Source organism: Panulirus ornatus, chromosome 37, assembly GCF_036320965.1.
Source record: "Panulirus ornatus isolate Po-2019 chromosome 37, ASM3632096v1, whole genome shotgun sequence".
NCBI classification, from domain to species: Eukaryota; Metazoa; Arthropoda; class Malacostraca; order Decapoda; family Palinuridae; genus Panulirus; species Panulirus ornatus.
This window is the reverse complement of record NC_092260.1, coordinates 5,853,736-5,871,068: the sequence shown is the minus strand read 5'-3', so window position 1 is coordinate 5,871,068 and position 17,333 is coordinate 5,853,736. Positions and strand designations below refer to the sequence as shown.

At 41.1% G+C, this 17,333-nt stretch overlaps 1 protein-coding gene across 1 annotated transcript in view; it reads right to left on the bottom strand.

The window, feature by feature from the left end:
- LOC139760470 (RWD domain-containing protein 3-like) overlaps window positions 1-16,753 on the bottom strand; it is a 66,633-nt gene extending 49,880 nt beyond the window's left edge. Inside the window, 2 exon segments of the mRNA XM_071683740.1 lie at window positions 4,604-4,728; window positions 16,535-16,753. Coding sequence (XP_071539841.1) covers window positions 4,604-4,728; window positions 16,535-16,613 — 204 coding nt within the window. The 5' untranslated portion in view covers window positions 16,614-16,753.
- Between the last annotated feature and the right edge of the window lie 580 nt (window positions 16,754-17,333).

Here is a 17,333-nt window from a genome sequence, read left to right as displayed (position 1 = left end):
CAAATGCATTAGAAGGTAAGATATCCTTTAGTAATTTTGTTTCAAAAAATTCCATATAAAGATTACTTAGTACAGGTGAAAGAGGGTTACCCATTGCCATACCAAATTTTTGAGCATGATAATCTCCATTAAATTGAAATACAGTCTTTTATACACAATTTTATCAGTTCAATGAAATTAGACTTTGAAACAGGTAATTGAATATCATCCAAGACATCAAATAAATATTCTAAATGGTCATCAACTGGAACTTTAGTGAAAAGTGAGGAAACATCAAAGCTAACTAGTTTGAAATCAAAATTCACATTGATATTGTTAAGCTTGTTGACTAAATCTACATTGTTCATGATATTAGAATTTGATACCTTACCCACTAAAGGGCTTAATAAAGAAACTAACCATTTTGACAATTTATATGTGATGGAGCCCACTGAACTCACTATAGGTCTTGCGGGAAAATTATGTTTATGTGTTTTGATAAGTCCATACATATATGGCAATGAAGGGGACAAAGATGACAAACTTTTGACATGAGAAATGTTACCTTTCAACAACAACTTCATTTTTTTATTGAAATGAGAATTAACTGCTTCTAAGGGATTTTTACTAAGTTTAGAATATGTTGTGTTATCATTTAGAAGATCATTCATTTTAGACAAATAGTTACTTTGTCTAAAATCACAACAGTGTTAGCCTTATCTGCTTTAGTAATATGTATATCCTTGTCTTTTTTTAAGGTGTTAATAGCTCTTATGAATCTTTTAGGGCAATTAGCTTCCACTGGTTTTGACAAACTGGCATACACTAAACCCTTACAAATATTAATATCATCATTACTTAAATTACTGTATTTTTCTAAATTACAAAAAGACTTTGTGACATCAACACAGCTGGCTTCCCTGTTAGAGCATACAAAACTTAAACCATAGCCTAATGCACAGAAGGAATCTTTATCAAGTTGTTTATTAGACAGGTTTACCACAAAAGATGGGTTTGTGTTCTTGGTCCAGTCGCTGTTTTCAATAAGATGGTCCAACTTACGATTTTGTGACGCTTGTAGCCTATTGCGTTCTTTCCTTAATTCATCATAGCAATAGCTCAATATCCGGTTCTTCCAGTGTGTTGGTATTGTCATTTGAAATGCACGTTTCTTCTCTCTTGAAATGTGAAAAGCCTCCTCCATTTCAAGTTTCTTTAATTCAATATTTTTCTTTAAAATATTTTGAAATTGGTCAAATGGTCAACCAGACAGCTGCAACAAACGTTGAGGTAGAACAGATCTTGGCATCACTTGTTCATCAAGGCATTTCCTAATTAATTCCTTATTAAGCCCTTTAGTGGGTAAGGTATCAAATTCTAATATCATGAACAATGTAAATTTAGTCAACAAGCTAAACAATATCAATATTAATTTGAACACTCACCTTTATCCCCTTTGCCTTTGTACAATGGCTCTATGCATGCATTCTGCCAATCCTCGGGCACTTCACCATGAACCATACATACACTGAATATCCTCACCAATCAGTCAACAACACAGTCACCCATTTTTTCAATAAATTCCACAGCAATACCATCCAAACCCACCACCTTGCTGGCTTTCATCTTCTGCAAAGTTTTTACTACCTCCTCTCTGTTTACCAAACCATTCTCTCTGACCCTCTCACTTCGCACACCACCTTGACCAAAACACCCTATATCTACCACTCTCAACATTCAACTATATATATACACATGTACATAATTCATACTGTCTGTCTCTATTTATTCCCATCGCCACCTCGCCACACATGGAATAACAACCCCCTCCCCCCTCATGTGTGCGAGGTAGCGCTAAGAAAAGACAACAAAGGCCCCATTCGTTCACACTCAGTCTCTAGCTGTCATGTAATAATGCACCGAAACCACAGCTCCCTTTCCACATCCAGGCCCCACAGAACTTTCCATGGTTTACCCCAGATGCTTCACATGCCCTGCTTCAATCCATTGACAGCACGTCGACCCCGGTATACCACATCGTTCCAATTCACTCTATTCCTTGCACACCTTTCACCCTCCTGCATGTTCAGGCCCCGATCGCTCAAAATCTTTCTCACTCCATCTTTCCACCTCCAATTTGGTCTCCCACTTCTCGTTCCCTCCACCTCTGACACATATATCCTCTTGGTCAATCTTTCCTCACTCATTCTCTCCATGTGACCAAACCATTTCAAAACACCCTCTTCTGCTCTCTCAACCACAATCTTTTTATTTCCACACATCTCTCTTACCCTTACATTATTTACTCGATCAAACCACCTCACACCACATATTGTCCTCAAACATCTCATTTCCAGCACATCCACCCTTCTGCACACAACTCTATCCATAGCCCACGCCTCGCAGCCATACAATATTGTTGGAACCACTATTCCTTCAAACATACCCATTTTTGCTTTCCGAGATAATGTTCTTGACTTCCAAATAGTTTTCAAGGCTCCTAGAATACTCGCCCCCTCCCCCACCCTAAGATTCACTTCTGCTTCCATGGTTCCATCCGCTGCTAGATCCACTCCCAGATATCTAAAACACTTTACTTCCTCCAGTTTTTCTCCATTCAAACTTACCTCCCAATTGACTTGACCCTCAACCCTACTGTACCTAATAACCTTGCTCTTATTCACATTTACTCTTAACTTTCTTCTTTCACACACTTTACCAAACTCAGTCACCAGCTTCTGCAGTTTCTCACATGAATCAGCCACCAGCGCTGTATCATCAGCAAACAACAACTGACTCACTTCCCAAGCTCTCCCTAAAATTTAATGATACTCTCTCACTCCAACTCTCAATTGCCTCTCTTTTTCACCTCTTGCAACTTTCTATTGACCTCTTGCAACTTTCTTTTATACATCTCCCTGTCATTTGCACTATTTCCCTGCAAGAATCATTCAAATGCCTCTCTCTTCTCTTTTACTAACAATCTTGCCTCTTCATCCCACCACTCACTACCCTTTCTAATCCACCCACCTCTCACCTTTCTCATGCCAGAGGCATCTTTTGTTCAAGCCATGACTGCTTCCCTAAATACACCCCATTCTTCCCTAACTCCCCTTACGTCATTTGCTCTCACCTTTTTCCATTCTTCACTCAATTTCTCCTCGCGCTTCCTTACACAAGAGTCCCTTCTAAGCTCACTTACTCTCACCACTCTCTTCACCCCCAACATTCTCTCTTCTTTTCTGTAAACCTCTACAAATCTTCACCTTCGTCTCCACAAGATAATGATCAGACATCCCTCCAGTTGCCCCTCTCAGCACAGTAACATCCAAAAGTCTCTCTTTCATGTACCTATCAATTAACATGTTATCCAATAACTTGCTCAGGCCATCTCTCCTGCTTACATAAGTATACTTATGTATATCTCTTTTTAAACCAGGTACTCCCAATCACCAGTACTTTTTCAGCACACAAATCTACAAGCTCATCACCATTTCCATTTACAACATTGAACACCCCATGTACACCAATTATACCCTCAACTGCCACATTATTCACCTTTGCATTAAAATCACCCATCACTATAACCCGATCTTGTGCATCAAAGCTGCGAACACACTCACTCAGCTGCTCTCAAAACACTTGCTTCTCATGATCTTTCTTCTCATGACCAGGTGCATATGTTCCAATAATCACCCATCTCTCTCCATCCACTTTCAGTTTTACCCATATCAGTCTAGAGTTTACTTTTTTACACTCTTAAACATACTCCCACGACTCCTGCTTCAGGAGTAGTGCTACTCCTTCTTTTGCTCTTGTCCTCTCACCAACCCCTGGCTTTACGCCGAAGACTTTCCCAAACCACTTTTCCCCTTTACCCTTGAGCTTTGCTTCACTTGGAGCCAAAACATCTAGGTTCCCTTCCTCAAACATACTACCTATCTCTCCTTTTTCCCATCTTGGTTACATCCAAACACATTTAGACACCCCAGTCTGAGCCTTTGAGAAGGATGACCACTCCCCACATGACTTCTTCTGTTTCCCCTTTTAGGAAGTTAGAATACAAGGAGGGGAGGGCTCTATCCCTCTGCTCCCATCCCCTTTAGTCTCCTTTTACGAAATGTGGGAAATGCGTGGAAAGTAATCTTTCTCCCCTATCCCCAGGGATAGTTAGTTATCCCTAATCGCCAGTCTTTTTGTTAGCACACAACTCCACACACTGAATATCCCATGCACACCAATTAAACCCTCAATTGCCACATGACTCACATTCGCATTTAAATCACCCATCACTAATGTCCAATATTGTACATCAAAACTGCTGCTCCCAAAACACTGGCCTCTCATGATCTTTCTTCTCATGACCAGATGCATAGGCACCAATAACCACCCATCTCTCTCCATCCACTTTCAGTTTTACGCGCATCAATGTAGAATTTACTTTCTTACACGCTGTCATACACTACCACAATTCCTGTTTGAGGAGTAGTGCTACTCCTTCCTTAGCTATTATCCCCTCACTAACCCCTGACTTGACTCCTAAAACATGCAGGGAATACAAAGGAAGAATTCTTTTATCAATCATTTTCTTTTACTAATCATAATGGTTCATATAATATTTTACCTGTACTGATATCAAAGGAGGTTCCTTGGGATAGGATGGTGTCGACAGTGTAAACACTATGGTCATCTTTAGGTCTGGGTTGGTTAACGGACTGGTAGTGACAGAAAATTCAGCAGAAGACACACCTAAAAGATTGAAATATATATGTAAGTTACATTAGGGAAGGTCACATTTAACCTTAAAGAGGTTTTTTCAAATACTTTTCTAGATCTCTTAATGTTGCACTATTATAAATTCATTTTACCAATTGCTTTCCTGTCATATTCTCATTCATGAACTCTGTAAAAGCTAGTATAACTACACAACAATCTCTGAAACAAAGCAATGCCAAACAGGAAAAAAATCAAACGTGAAAAATTATTGTAGATTGTGAAGTTTGAAAAATCTTTCCTCTCCAAGGAGGTGTTCTATGAGCAAGAGATTCTCTGGAATATTCTGAAGAAGAAATAAGGTTAGAAACTTGTAAACATATGCCTTCCTGGTGGGGTAACTGTGGCTTTCCCCATTCATATTGTCCTCTCAAATACATAATAGCAGCTCACTTGTTTCAGGTCCACCTTCAGTCAATATGTGACCACTCAAAAGATGATGTCATTGGTCCACTAACTTATGGCCATATAGCAGCTCAAAATTCACAGCTTCAGGGCATCAACCCATAATGGTCACAATTCATACAAATAAGGTTTATCAAGAAAAGGGGAGGGGAAAGCAGGGGAGGCAAAGAAAAAGGGAGGAAAATACTCACAGGCTACCAACTTGGATAGGCGAGTTTTTTCAAATTTCAAAACCTACATTTCTCTCCTATGGAATTTGTCCCATGAGCATGACAGCATACTAACATAAAGGAGGAAGGATTAGAAAAAAGCTGTCATTAGTAATGCCCTTAAACCACAAACCTCTGTCTATTGCCAAGCCCATCAGACCTTTCTGTTGTTTTCCCCTGCTGTTTCATTTGCCCTGCTTCAGTACTCTTAATAGAAAATCACCCCCTCTATATTCTGTCCCATACACACCTTTTAACCTCCAGTGTGTTCAGGCCCTGAACACTCAAAAATCTTTTTCATTCCATACTTGCCTCTCCAATTTGGTCTCCCTCTTCTCTTTGTTCCCTTCACTTCCAACACATATATCATCTTTGTCAACCTCTCCTCACTCATTCTCTCCATATGTCCAAAGCAATTCAGCATACCTTCTTCTGCTCTCTCAATCGCACTTTTTATTACCACACATCTCTCTTAACCTATTATTACCAACTTGACCGAACCACCTCACACCATATATTGTTCTCAAACATTTCATTTCCAACAAATGCAACCTACTTTACATTTCTCATCTACAGCCAATGCCTTACATCCATACAACATTGTTTGGGCATACAGTACCTTCACACATATCCATTTTTGCCCTCCTTCAAGCTTGTTTGAAGTTTTCTGTGATAGCAACATAGTGTCATGAAGAAAGAATGGTTCATCTCACACCCATTATCTAGTTATCATTTATTATGCATCAAATCTAGAGCCCCTTACCCATGACAATACCCCACAGACATTTCCTTAGTTTCCTTGAATGTCTTCATATGCCTTAGTTCAGAACAATGATAGCACATCCCCTCTACATAACATATCACTCCCATTCACTCTATCTCACACATGATCAGGTCCCAATATCTGAAAGAACCTTTTACTCAATCCTTATACCTCCTTGGTTCCTTATACCTCCTTGGTTTCACCCATTTCCTTGTTCCCTCCACTTCCAACATACCTACCCTCTTGGTCACCCTCCCTCACTCATCCTTTCCACTTATCCATGATGCAAATATAATATTGAAATCAACCCTTTTACTGCAGGATTCTTAATATCCACCATACACTGTTGGTGTGGGAGTTTCTCAAGTATCTAAAAATTCATATCCCCTTAACTTTGTTTTTATGAAAAATACAGAATTTTCTGGATAACATATACAAATCAACTTAGTGACATAATTCATGAATGCTGCATGCCCTTTAACTTATGCTACTCCACTGTTAGGCATATAAGGTACACTGGAAGTTTCCGGCATACAAAGCGAGTTGTGTGGTATCTTTGGAAAAGTTTTTGTCACTGAAAAACATGATTACTATGCATATTCATCAATCATATCTACCATTTTGCATGAGTTTCACAGCTTAACTAATCATCATATAATAGAGAGTGCATATCTCTTCAGCATTAATAGCTGTGCTTTGCACTGGGGCAGAGGTGGGCAATTCAAGAATTTTGGTCATATACTCCCCAACAGCAATGACCAGAAAATATAATGCTGTGATGAACAAATTGGCCTCCAAGAATGAAAAATTTAGTCCATAGATTCTATTAATTTTCTACCAGCATTTTCATTGTCTAACTCCACATTTTTCCTTGATCATCATAACCCTCACCACTTTCAAATTTATCATTCACTTGATAAAAAGAAAAGAGTACTCCAAATCATGCTTCCCTGATCAATACTTCAACTAAATATGTGGAATCCATTAATGTAAGCTTCCTCCAAACGTTACTCTGTAATGTCCCTAAATAAGAATTTTGCCCTTTAATAATCTCACTCTTGGTATTTTCAACAAACTACACTCCCAGTGCAAAACAATATCATCTAAAATATGTTTATGCTCACATCAAAAACTAGCTTCAGGAAATGACAACTTTATTTATTCCACATATATGCAGTCCAATGTGATTACAGAAATCCCCAATGCCAGTCCATCTTACATATATTACCATCTTGGATTAACTAAAAGTGAGGAGGGTCTAGGTAAAGGGAAAAATGTGGGGTAAAATACGCAAAAGAGTTCAATCGCTAAAAACCATGCAAATATATATATATATATATATATATATATATATATATATATATATATATATATATATATATATATATATCTTTTCTTTCTTTCGTACTATTCGCCATTTCCCGCATTAGCGAGGTAGCGTTAAGAACAGAGGACTGGGCCTTTGAGGAAATATCCTCACCTGGCCCCCTTCTCTGTTCATTCTTTTGGGAAAAAAAAAAAAAAAAAAAAAAAAAAAACAAGAGGGGAGGATTTCCAGCCCCCCGCTCCCTTCCCTTTTAGTCGCCTTCTAAAGAAATGGCCCAACCCCCCCCATACACATGTATATACATACGTCCACACACGCAAATATACATACCTACACAGCTTTCCATGGTTTACCCCAGACGCTTCACATGCCTTGATTCAATCCACTGACAGCACGTCAACCCCGGTATACCACATCGCTCCAATTCACTCTATTCCTTGCCCTCCTTTCACCCTCCTGCATGTTCAGGCCCCGATCACACAAAATCTTTTTCACTCCATCTTTCCACCTCCAATTTGGTCTCCCTCTTCTCCTCGTTCCCTCCACCTCCGACACATATATCCTCTTGGTCAATCTTTCCTCACTCATTCTCTCATTGTGCCCAAACCACTTCAAAACACCCTCTTCTGCTCTCTCAACCACGCTCTTTTTATTTCCACACATCTCTCTTACCCTTACGTTACTCACTCAATCAAACCACCTCACACCACACATTGTCCTCAAACATCTCATTTCCAACACATCCATCCTCCTGCGCACAACTCTATCCATAGCCCACGCCTCGCAACCATACAACATTGTTGGAACCACTATTCCTTCAAACATACCCATTTTTGCTTTCCGAGATAATGTTCTCGACTTCCACACATTCTTCAAGGCCCCCAGAATTTTCGCCCCCTCCCCCACCCTATGATCCACTTCCGCTTCCATGGTTCCATCCGCTGCCAGATCCACTCCCAGATATCTAAAACACTTCACTTCCTCCAGTTTTTCTCCATTCAAACTCACCTCCCAATTGACTTGACCCTCAACCCTACTGTACCTAATAACCTTGCTCTTATTCACATTTACTCTTAACTTTCTTCTTCCACACACTTTACCAAACTCAGTCACCAGCTTCTGCAGTTTCTCACATGAATCAGCCACCAGCGCTGTATCATCAGCAAACAACAACTGACTCACTTCCCAAGCTCTCTCATCCCCAACAGACTTCATACTTGCCCCTCTTTCCAAAACTCTTGCATTTACCTCCCTAACAACCCCATCCATAAACAAATTAAACAACCATGGAGACATCACACACCCCTGCCGCAAACCTACATTCACTGAGAACCAATCACTTTCCTCTCTTCCTACACGTACACATGCCTTACATCCTCGATAAAAACTTTTCACTGCTTCTAACAACTTGCCTCCCACACCATATATTCTTAATACCTTCCACAGAGCATCTCTATCAACTCTATCATATGCCTTCTCCTGATCCATAAATGCTACATACAAATCCATTTGCTTTTCTAAGTATTTCTCACATACATTCTTCAAAGCAAACACCTGATCCACACATCCTCTACCACTTCTGAAACCAAACTGCTCTTCCCCAATCTGATATATATATATATATATATATATATTTTTTTTTTATTTGCTTTGTCACTGTCTCCCGCATTTGAGAGGTAGCGCAAGGAAACAGACGAAAGAAATGGCCCAACCCACCCCCATACACATGTATATACATACACGTCCACACATGCAAATATACATACCCATACATCTCAATGTACACATATATATACACACACAGACACAAACATATATACACATGCACACAATTCACACTGTCTGCCTTTATTCATTCCCATTGCCACCTCGCCACACATGGAATAACATGCCCCTTCCCCCTCATGTGTGCGAGGTAGTGCTAGGAAAAGACAACAAAGGCCACATTCGTTCACACTCAGTCTCTAGCTGTCATGCAATAATGCACCGAAACCACAGCTCCCTTTCCACATCCAGGCCCCACAAAACTTTCCATGGTTTACCCCCGACCCTTCACATGCCCTGATTCAATCCATTGACAGCACGTCGACCCCGATATACCACATCGATCCAATTCACTCTATTCCTTGCCCGCCTTTCACCCTCCTGCATGTTTAGGCCCCGATCACTCAAAATCTTTTTCACTCCATCTTTCCACCTCCAATTTGGTCTCCCACTTCTCCTCGTTCCCTCCACCTTCGACACATATATCCTCATGGTCAATCTTTCCTCACTCATTCTCTCCATGTGCCCAAACCATTTCAAAACACCCTCTTCTGCAAATATATATATATTTTCTTTATTATTAATAATCACTGTTTCCCACATCAGTGAGGTAGTGCCAGGAAATGGATGAAGAATTCCCCATCCACTCATACACATATGTATACATAAACACCCATATAAGCACATATACATACATATACATATCATCATATACATACATATACATATCAACATAGACATACATATACATACACATATGCAGACATATACATACATACTATTTATATTTATTTATTATACTTTGTCGCTGTCTCCCGCGTTTGCGAGGTAGCGCAAGGAAACAGACGAAAGAAATGGCCCAACCCCCCCATACACAGGTATATACATACGTCCACACACGCAAATATACATACCTACACAGCTTTCCATGGTTTACCCCAGACGCTTCACATGCCTTGATTCAATCCACTGACAGCACGTCAACCCTGGTATACCACATCGCTCCAATTCACTCTATTCCTTGCCCTCCTTTCACCCTCCTGCATGTTCAGGCCCCGATCACACAAAATCTTTTTCACTCCATCTTTCCACCTCCAATTTGGTCTCCCTCTTCTCCTCGTTCCCTCCACCTCCGACACATATATCCTCTTGGTCAATCTTTCCTCACTCATTCTCTCCATGTGCCCAAACCACCTCAAAACACCCTCTTCTGCTCTCTCAACCACGCTCTTTTTATTTCCACACATCTCTCTTACCCTTACGTTACTCACTCGATCAAACCACCTCACACCACACATTGTCCTCAAACATCTCATTTCCAGCACATCCATCCTCCTGCGCACAACTCTATCCATAGCCCACGCCTCGCAACCATACAACATTGTTGGAACCACTATTCCTTCAAACATACCCATTTTTGCTTTCCGAGATAATATTCTCGACTTCCACACATTCTTCAAGGCCCCCAGAATTTTCGCCCCCTCCCCCACCCTTTGATCCACTTCCGCTTCCATGGTTCCATCCGCTGCCAGATCCACTCCCAGATATCTAAAACACTTCACTTCCTCCAGTTTTTCTCCATTCAAACTCACCTCCCAATTGACTTGACCCTCAACCCTACTGTACCTAATAACCTTGCTCTTATTCACATTTACTCTTAACTTTCTTCTTCCACACACTTTACCAAACTCAGTCACCAGCTTCTGCAGTTTCTCACATGAATCAGCCACCAGCGCTGTATCATCAGCGAACAACAACTGACTCACTTCCCAAGCTCTCTCATCCCCAACAGACTTCATACTTGCCCCTCTTTCCAAAACTCTTGCATTTACCTCCCTAACAACCCCATCCATAAACAAATTAAACAACCATGGAGACATCACACACCCCTGCCGCAAACCGTACATTCACTGAGAACCAATCACTTTCCTCTCTTCCTACACGTACACATGCCTTACATCCTTGATAAAAACTTTTCACTGCTTCTAACAACTTTCCTCCCACACCATATATTCTTAATACCTTCCACAGAGCATCTCTATCAACTCTATCATATGCCTTCTCCAGATCCATAAATGCTACATACAAATCCATTTGCTTTTCTAAGTATTTCTCACATACATTCTTCAAAGCAAACACCTGATCCACACATCCTCTACCACTTCTGAAACCACACTGATCTTCCCCAATCTGATGCTCTGTACATGCCTTCACCCTCTCAATCAATACCCTCCCATATAATTTACCAGGAATACTCAACAAACTTATACCTCTGTAATTTGAGCACTCACTCTTATCCCCTTTGCCTTTGCACAATGGCACTATGCACGCATTCCGCCAATCCTCAGGCACCTCACCATGAGTCATACATACATTAAATAACCTTACCAACCAGTCAACAATACAGTCACCCCCTTTTTTAATAAATTCCACTGCAATACCATCCAAACCTGCTGCCTTGCCGGCTTTCATCTTCTGCAAAGCTTTCACTACCTCTTCTCTGTTTACCAAATCATTTTCCCTAACCCTCTCACTTTGCACACCACCTCGACCAAAACACCCTATATCTGCCACTGCTATCATCAAACACATTCAACAAACCTTCAAAATACTCACTCCATCTCCTTCTCACATCACCACTACTTGTTATCACCTCCCCATTTGCGCCCTTCACTGAAGTTCCCATTTGCTCCCTTGTCTTACGCACTTTATTTACCTCCTTCCAGAACATCTTTTTATTCTCCCTAAAATTTAATGATACTCTCTCACCCCAACTCTCATTTGCCCTTTTTTTTCACCTCTTGCACCTTTCTCTTGACCTCCTGTCTCTTTCTTTTATACATCTCCCACTCATTTGCATTTTTTCCCTGCAAAAATCGTCCAAATGCCTCTCTCTTCTCTTTCACTAATACTCTTACTTCTTCATCCCACCACTCACTACCCTTTCTAATCAACCCACCTCCCACTCTTCTCATGCCACAAGCATCTTTTGCGCAATCCATCACTGATTCCCTAAATACATCCCAGTCCTCCCCCACTCCCCTTACTTCCATTGTTCTCACCTTTTTCCATTCTGTACTCAGTCTCTCCTGGTACTTCCTCACACAGGTCTCCTTCCCAAGCTCACTTACTCTCACCACCCTCTTCACCCCCAACATTCACTCTTCTTTTCTGAAAACCCATACCAATCTTCACCTTAGCCTCCACAAGATAATGACCAGACATCCCTCCAGTTGCACCTCTCAGCACATTAACATCCAAAAGTCTCTCTTTCGCACGCCTGTCAATTAACACGTAATCCAATAACGCTCTCTGGCCATCTCTCCTACTTACATAAGTATACTTATGTATATCTCGCTTTTTAAACCAGGTATTCCCAATCATCAGTCCTTTTTCAGCACATAAATCTACAAGCTCTTCACCATTTCCATTTACAACACTGAACACCCCATGTATACCAATTATTCCCTCAACTGCCACATTACTCACCTTTGCATTCAAATCACCCATCACTATAACCCGGTCTCGTGCATCAAAACCACTAACACACTCATTCAGCTGCTCCCAAAACACTTGCCTCTCATGATCTTTCTTCTCATGCCCAGGTGCATATGCACCAATAATCACCCACCTCTCTCCATCAACTTTCAGTTTTACCCATATTAATCGAGAATTTACTTTCTTACACTCTATCACATACTCCCACAACTCCTGTTTCAGGAGTATTGCTACTCCTTCCCTTGCTCTTGTCCTCTCACTAACCCCTGACTTTACTCCCCAGACATTCCCAAACCACTCTTCCCCTTTACCCTTGAGCTTCGTTTCACTCAGAGCCAAAACATCCAGGTTCCTTTCCTCAAACATACTACCTATCTCTCCTTTTTTCACATCTTGGTTACATCCACACACATTTAGGCACCCCACTCTGAGCCTTCGAGGAGGATGAGCACTCCCCGCGTGACTCCTTCTTCTGTTTCCCATTTTAGAAAGTTAATACAAGGAGGGGAGGATTTCTGGCCCCCTGCTCCCGTCCCCTCTAGTCGCTTTCTACGACACGCGAGGAATACGTGGGAAGTATTCTTTCACCCCTATCCCCAGGGATAATATACACATATATATACATATACACATACACACACATACACATACATACGCACATATACACACACACACACACACATACATATATATACATATGAAAAATGTAGGAAACAATTTAGAAAACTGAAACTTCTAGCTTGAAATGAATGAAAAAATGAATGTCACATAATGGTTCAACCTCTGGCTATGGAAAAAAGGAAATGTATAATTTATTTACACAAATTTATTTACACAAAATTTATTTACACATACATACATACATAAGCACATATTCATACTTGCTTGCCTTCATCCATTTGTGTCACTACAGCATCACTATCCCCTGCTTCAGTGAAGTAGGGCCAGGAAAACAAACAAAAAAGGCCACATTCGTTCACATACAATCTCTAGCTGTCATGTGTAATGCACTGAAACCACAGCTCCCTTTCCACATTCAGGCCGCACAGACCTTTCCATGGTTTACCCCGGATGCTTCATATGACCTGGTTCTGTCCATTGACAGCACATTGACCCCAGTATACCACATTGTTCCAATTCATTCTATTCCTTGCATGCCTCTCACTCTCCTGTATGTTCAGGTCCCAATTGCTCAAAATCTTTTTCACTCCATCCTTCTGCCTCCAATTTGGTCTCCCTCTTCTCCTTCTTTCCTCCACCTCTGACACATGTATCCTCTTTGTCAATCTTTCCTCACTCATTCTCTCCATGTGACCAAACCATTTCAACACACCCCCTTCTGCTCTCTCAACCACCCTCTTTTTATTACCACACATCTCTCTTACCCTTTCATTACTTACTCAATCAAACCACCTCACACCACATATTGTCCTCAAACATCTCATTTCCAATACATCCACCCTCCTCCGCACAGCCCACGCCTCGCAACCATATATCATTGTTGGAACCACTATTCCTTCAAACATACCCATTTTTGCTCTCCAAGATAACATTGCTCCCAGAACCTTCACCTCTTGCCCCACCCTGTGACTCACTTTTGCTTCCGTGGTTCCATTCACTGCTAAGTCCACTCCCAGATATCTAAAACATTTCACTTCCTCCATTCAAATTTAAATCCCAATTAACTTTTCCCTCGACCCTACTGTACCTAATAACCTTCCTCTTATTCACATTTACTCTCAAGTTTCTCCTTTCGCACACTTTTCCAAACTCAGTCACCAACTTCTGCAGTTTCTCACACGAATCAGCCACTAGAGCTGTATCATCGGCAAACAACAACTGACTCACTTCCCAAGCCTTCTCATCCCCAACAGACTGCATACTTGCCAATCTCCAAAACTCCTGCACCCCATTCATAAACAAATTAAACAACCATGGAGACATCACACATCCCTACCGCAAACCGACATTCACTGAGAACCAATCACTCTCTTCTCCTACTCGTACACATGCCTTACATTCTTGATAAAAACTTATCACTGCTTCTAGCAACTTACCTCCCACACCATATATTCTTAATACCTTCCACAGAGCATCTCTATCAACTCTATCATATGCCTTCTCCAGATCCATAAATGCTACATACAAATCCATTTGCTTTTCTAAGTATTTCTCACATACATTCTTCAAAGCAAACACCTGATCCACACATCCTCTACCACTTCTGAAACCACACTGCTCTTCCCCAATTTGATGCTCTGTACATATTATGCACAATTATCTCCATTCACAGCAAAATATGTTTCAGTTCCTCAAAGACTGAGTGCAAGAGACATAGACTTCATAAGAACAGTAAGTAAACATAAAATAAACAACTCTAATAAAACTGTTTCTGTACATAGATATGATATAAATCTTTTCCTTAAGAAGTTTACAAATTATTTTCAGCATCTATTTTGGTTGTTAGGTTTTCCTTGTTAACTCTTTCTGGAACGTGTTTCATTTTCTATAATGTTATACATACTTGTTAGAATCTTTACCTATATTGTTGTGATACTAGAAATATCTTTGTAAGACAAATGTTTGTATTGAATCACATTACATGCAAGGAAAGTAGTGTGTAAGGCAGACAGGTCCAATAATGTTGAAAAGCTCCATCACCTGCCTGCCAATTAAGACTTAATTCAATGTTTAATATTTTCTTGTGAAAAACATCATTAACGCTCACAAAAATGTGGCCCCAGATGTCAACAAACAGATGACACAGCATGGGGCCATACAGCAGCAGATGAATAATATTGTTATATTTCTGTTATCAAAATGTTTTAATCATTAAACAACAAGTAAACTACCTACATTAAGTCCATTTAATTCCATCAACTACTAATAGATAACCTTTATCATTTTGATTATCATCAGTTAATAACATTTGATGATCACCAACAATATTCCTTGACACTAAAACTGTAAATCAGTCAATATTGAAAGATAATAAATTGCCGTTCTGAACTCTAACCAACACAGACAATCTTGAGCCGTTATTATTCGAAAGAAAATTATTATAATGATGATTCGCCTGCCATTATGTAGGGTCATCATTAACCTCCCTTGTGCTACCTACACCAGACCTGCTTCTCCCCATTACCAGACTACTACCATACTACACCTGCTTCTCCCCATCACTACCATACTACACCTGCTTCTCCCCATCACTACCATACTAGACCTGCTTCTCCCCATCACTACCATACTAGACCTGCTTCTCCCCATCACTACCATACTAGACCTGCTTCTCCCCATCACCACCATACTAGACCTGAATCTCCCCATCACTATCATACTAGACCTGGTTCTCCCCATCACTACCATACTAGACCTGCTTCTCCCCATCACTACCATACTAGACCTGGTTCTCCCCATCACTACCATACTAGACCTGCTTCTCCCCATCACCACCATACTAGACCTGGTTCTCCCCATCACTACCATACTAGACCTGCTTCTCCCCATCACTACCATACTAGACCTGGTTCTCCCCATCACTACCATACTAGACCTGGTTCTCCCCATCACTACCATACTAGACCTGGTTCTCCCCATCACTACCATACTAGACCTGCTTCTCCCCATCACTACCATACTAGACCTGGTTTTCCCCATCACCACAATACTAGACCTGATTGTCCCTATCACTGTCATACTAGTCCTGCTTCTCTCCATCACCGCCAAACTAGACCTGAATCTCCCCATCACTATCATACTAGACCTGGTTCTCCCCATCACTATCACACTAGACCTGCCTCTCCCCATCATTACCTTTATCAAGTAAACAGAATTCATTATCTCCACAGTATATGGCTTGAATGGCTTCTACTTCATCAAGAATATCTTCCATCACGTTAACGATAACAACCCAAACACAGGACAGACACTGCACGACCACTGCTGCTTGTCCACCACCACAACACCACCTGATGATGATGTGTCAACACCACAACACCACCTGATGATGATGTATCACCACCACAACACCACCTGATGATGATGTGTCACCACCACAACACCACCTGATGATGATGTCACCACCACAACACCACCTGATGATGATGTATCACCACCACAACACCACCTGATGATGATGTGTCACCACCACAACACCACCTGATGATGATGTATCACCACCACAACACCACCTGATGATGATGTATCACCACCACAACACCACCTGATGATGATGTGTCACCACCACAACACCACCTGATGATGATGTATCACCACCACAACACCACCTGATGATGATGTGTCACCACCACAACACCACCTGATGATGATGTGTCACCACCACAACACCACCTGATGATGATGTGTCACCACCACAACACCACCTGATGATGATGTGTCACCACCACAACACCACCTGATGATGATGTGTCACCACCACAACACCACCTGATGATGATGTGTCACCACCACAACACCACCTGATGATGATGTATCACCACCACAACACCACCTGATGATGATGTGTCACCACCACAACACCACCTGATGATGATGTGTCACCACCACAACACCACCTGATGATGATGTGTCACCACCACAACACCACCTGATG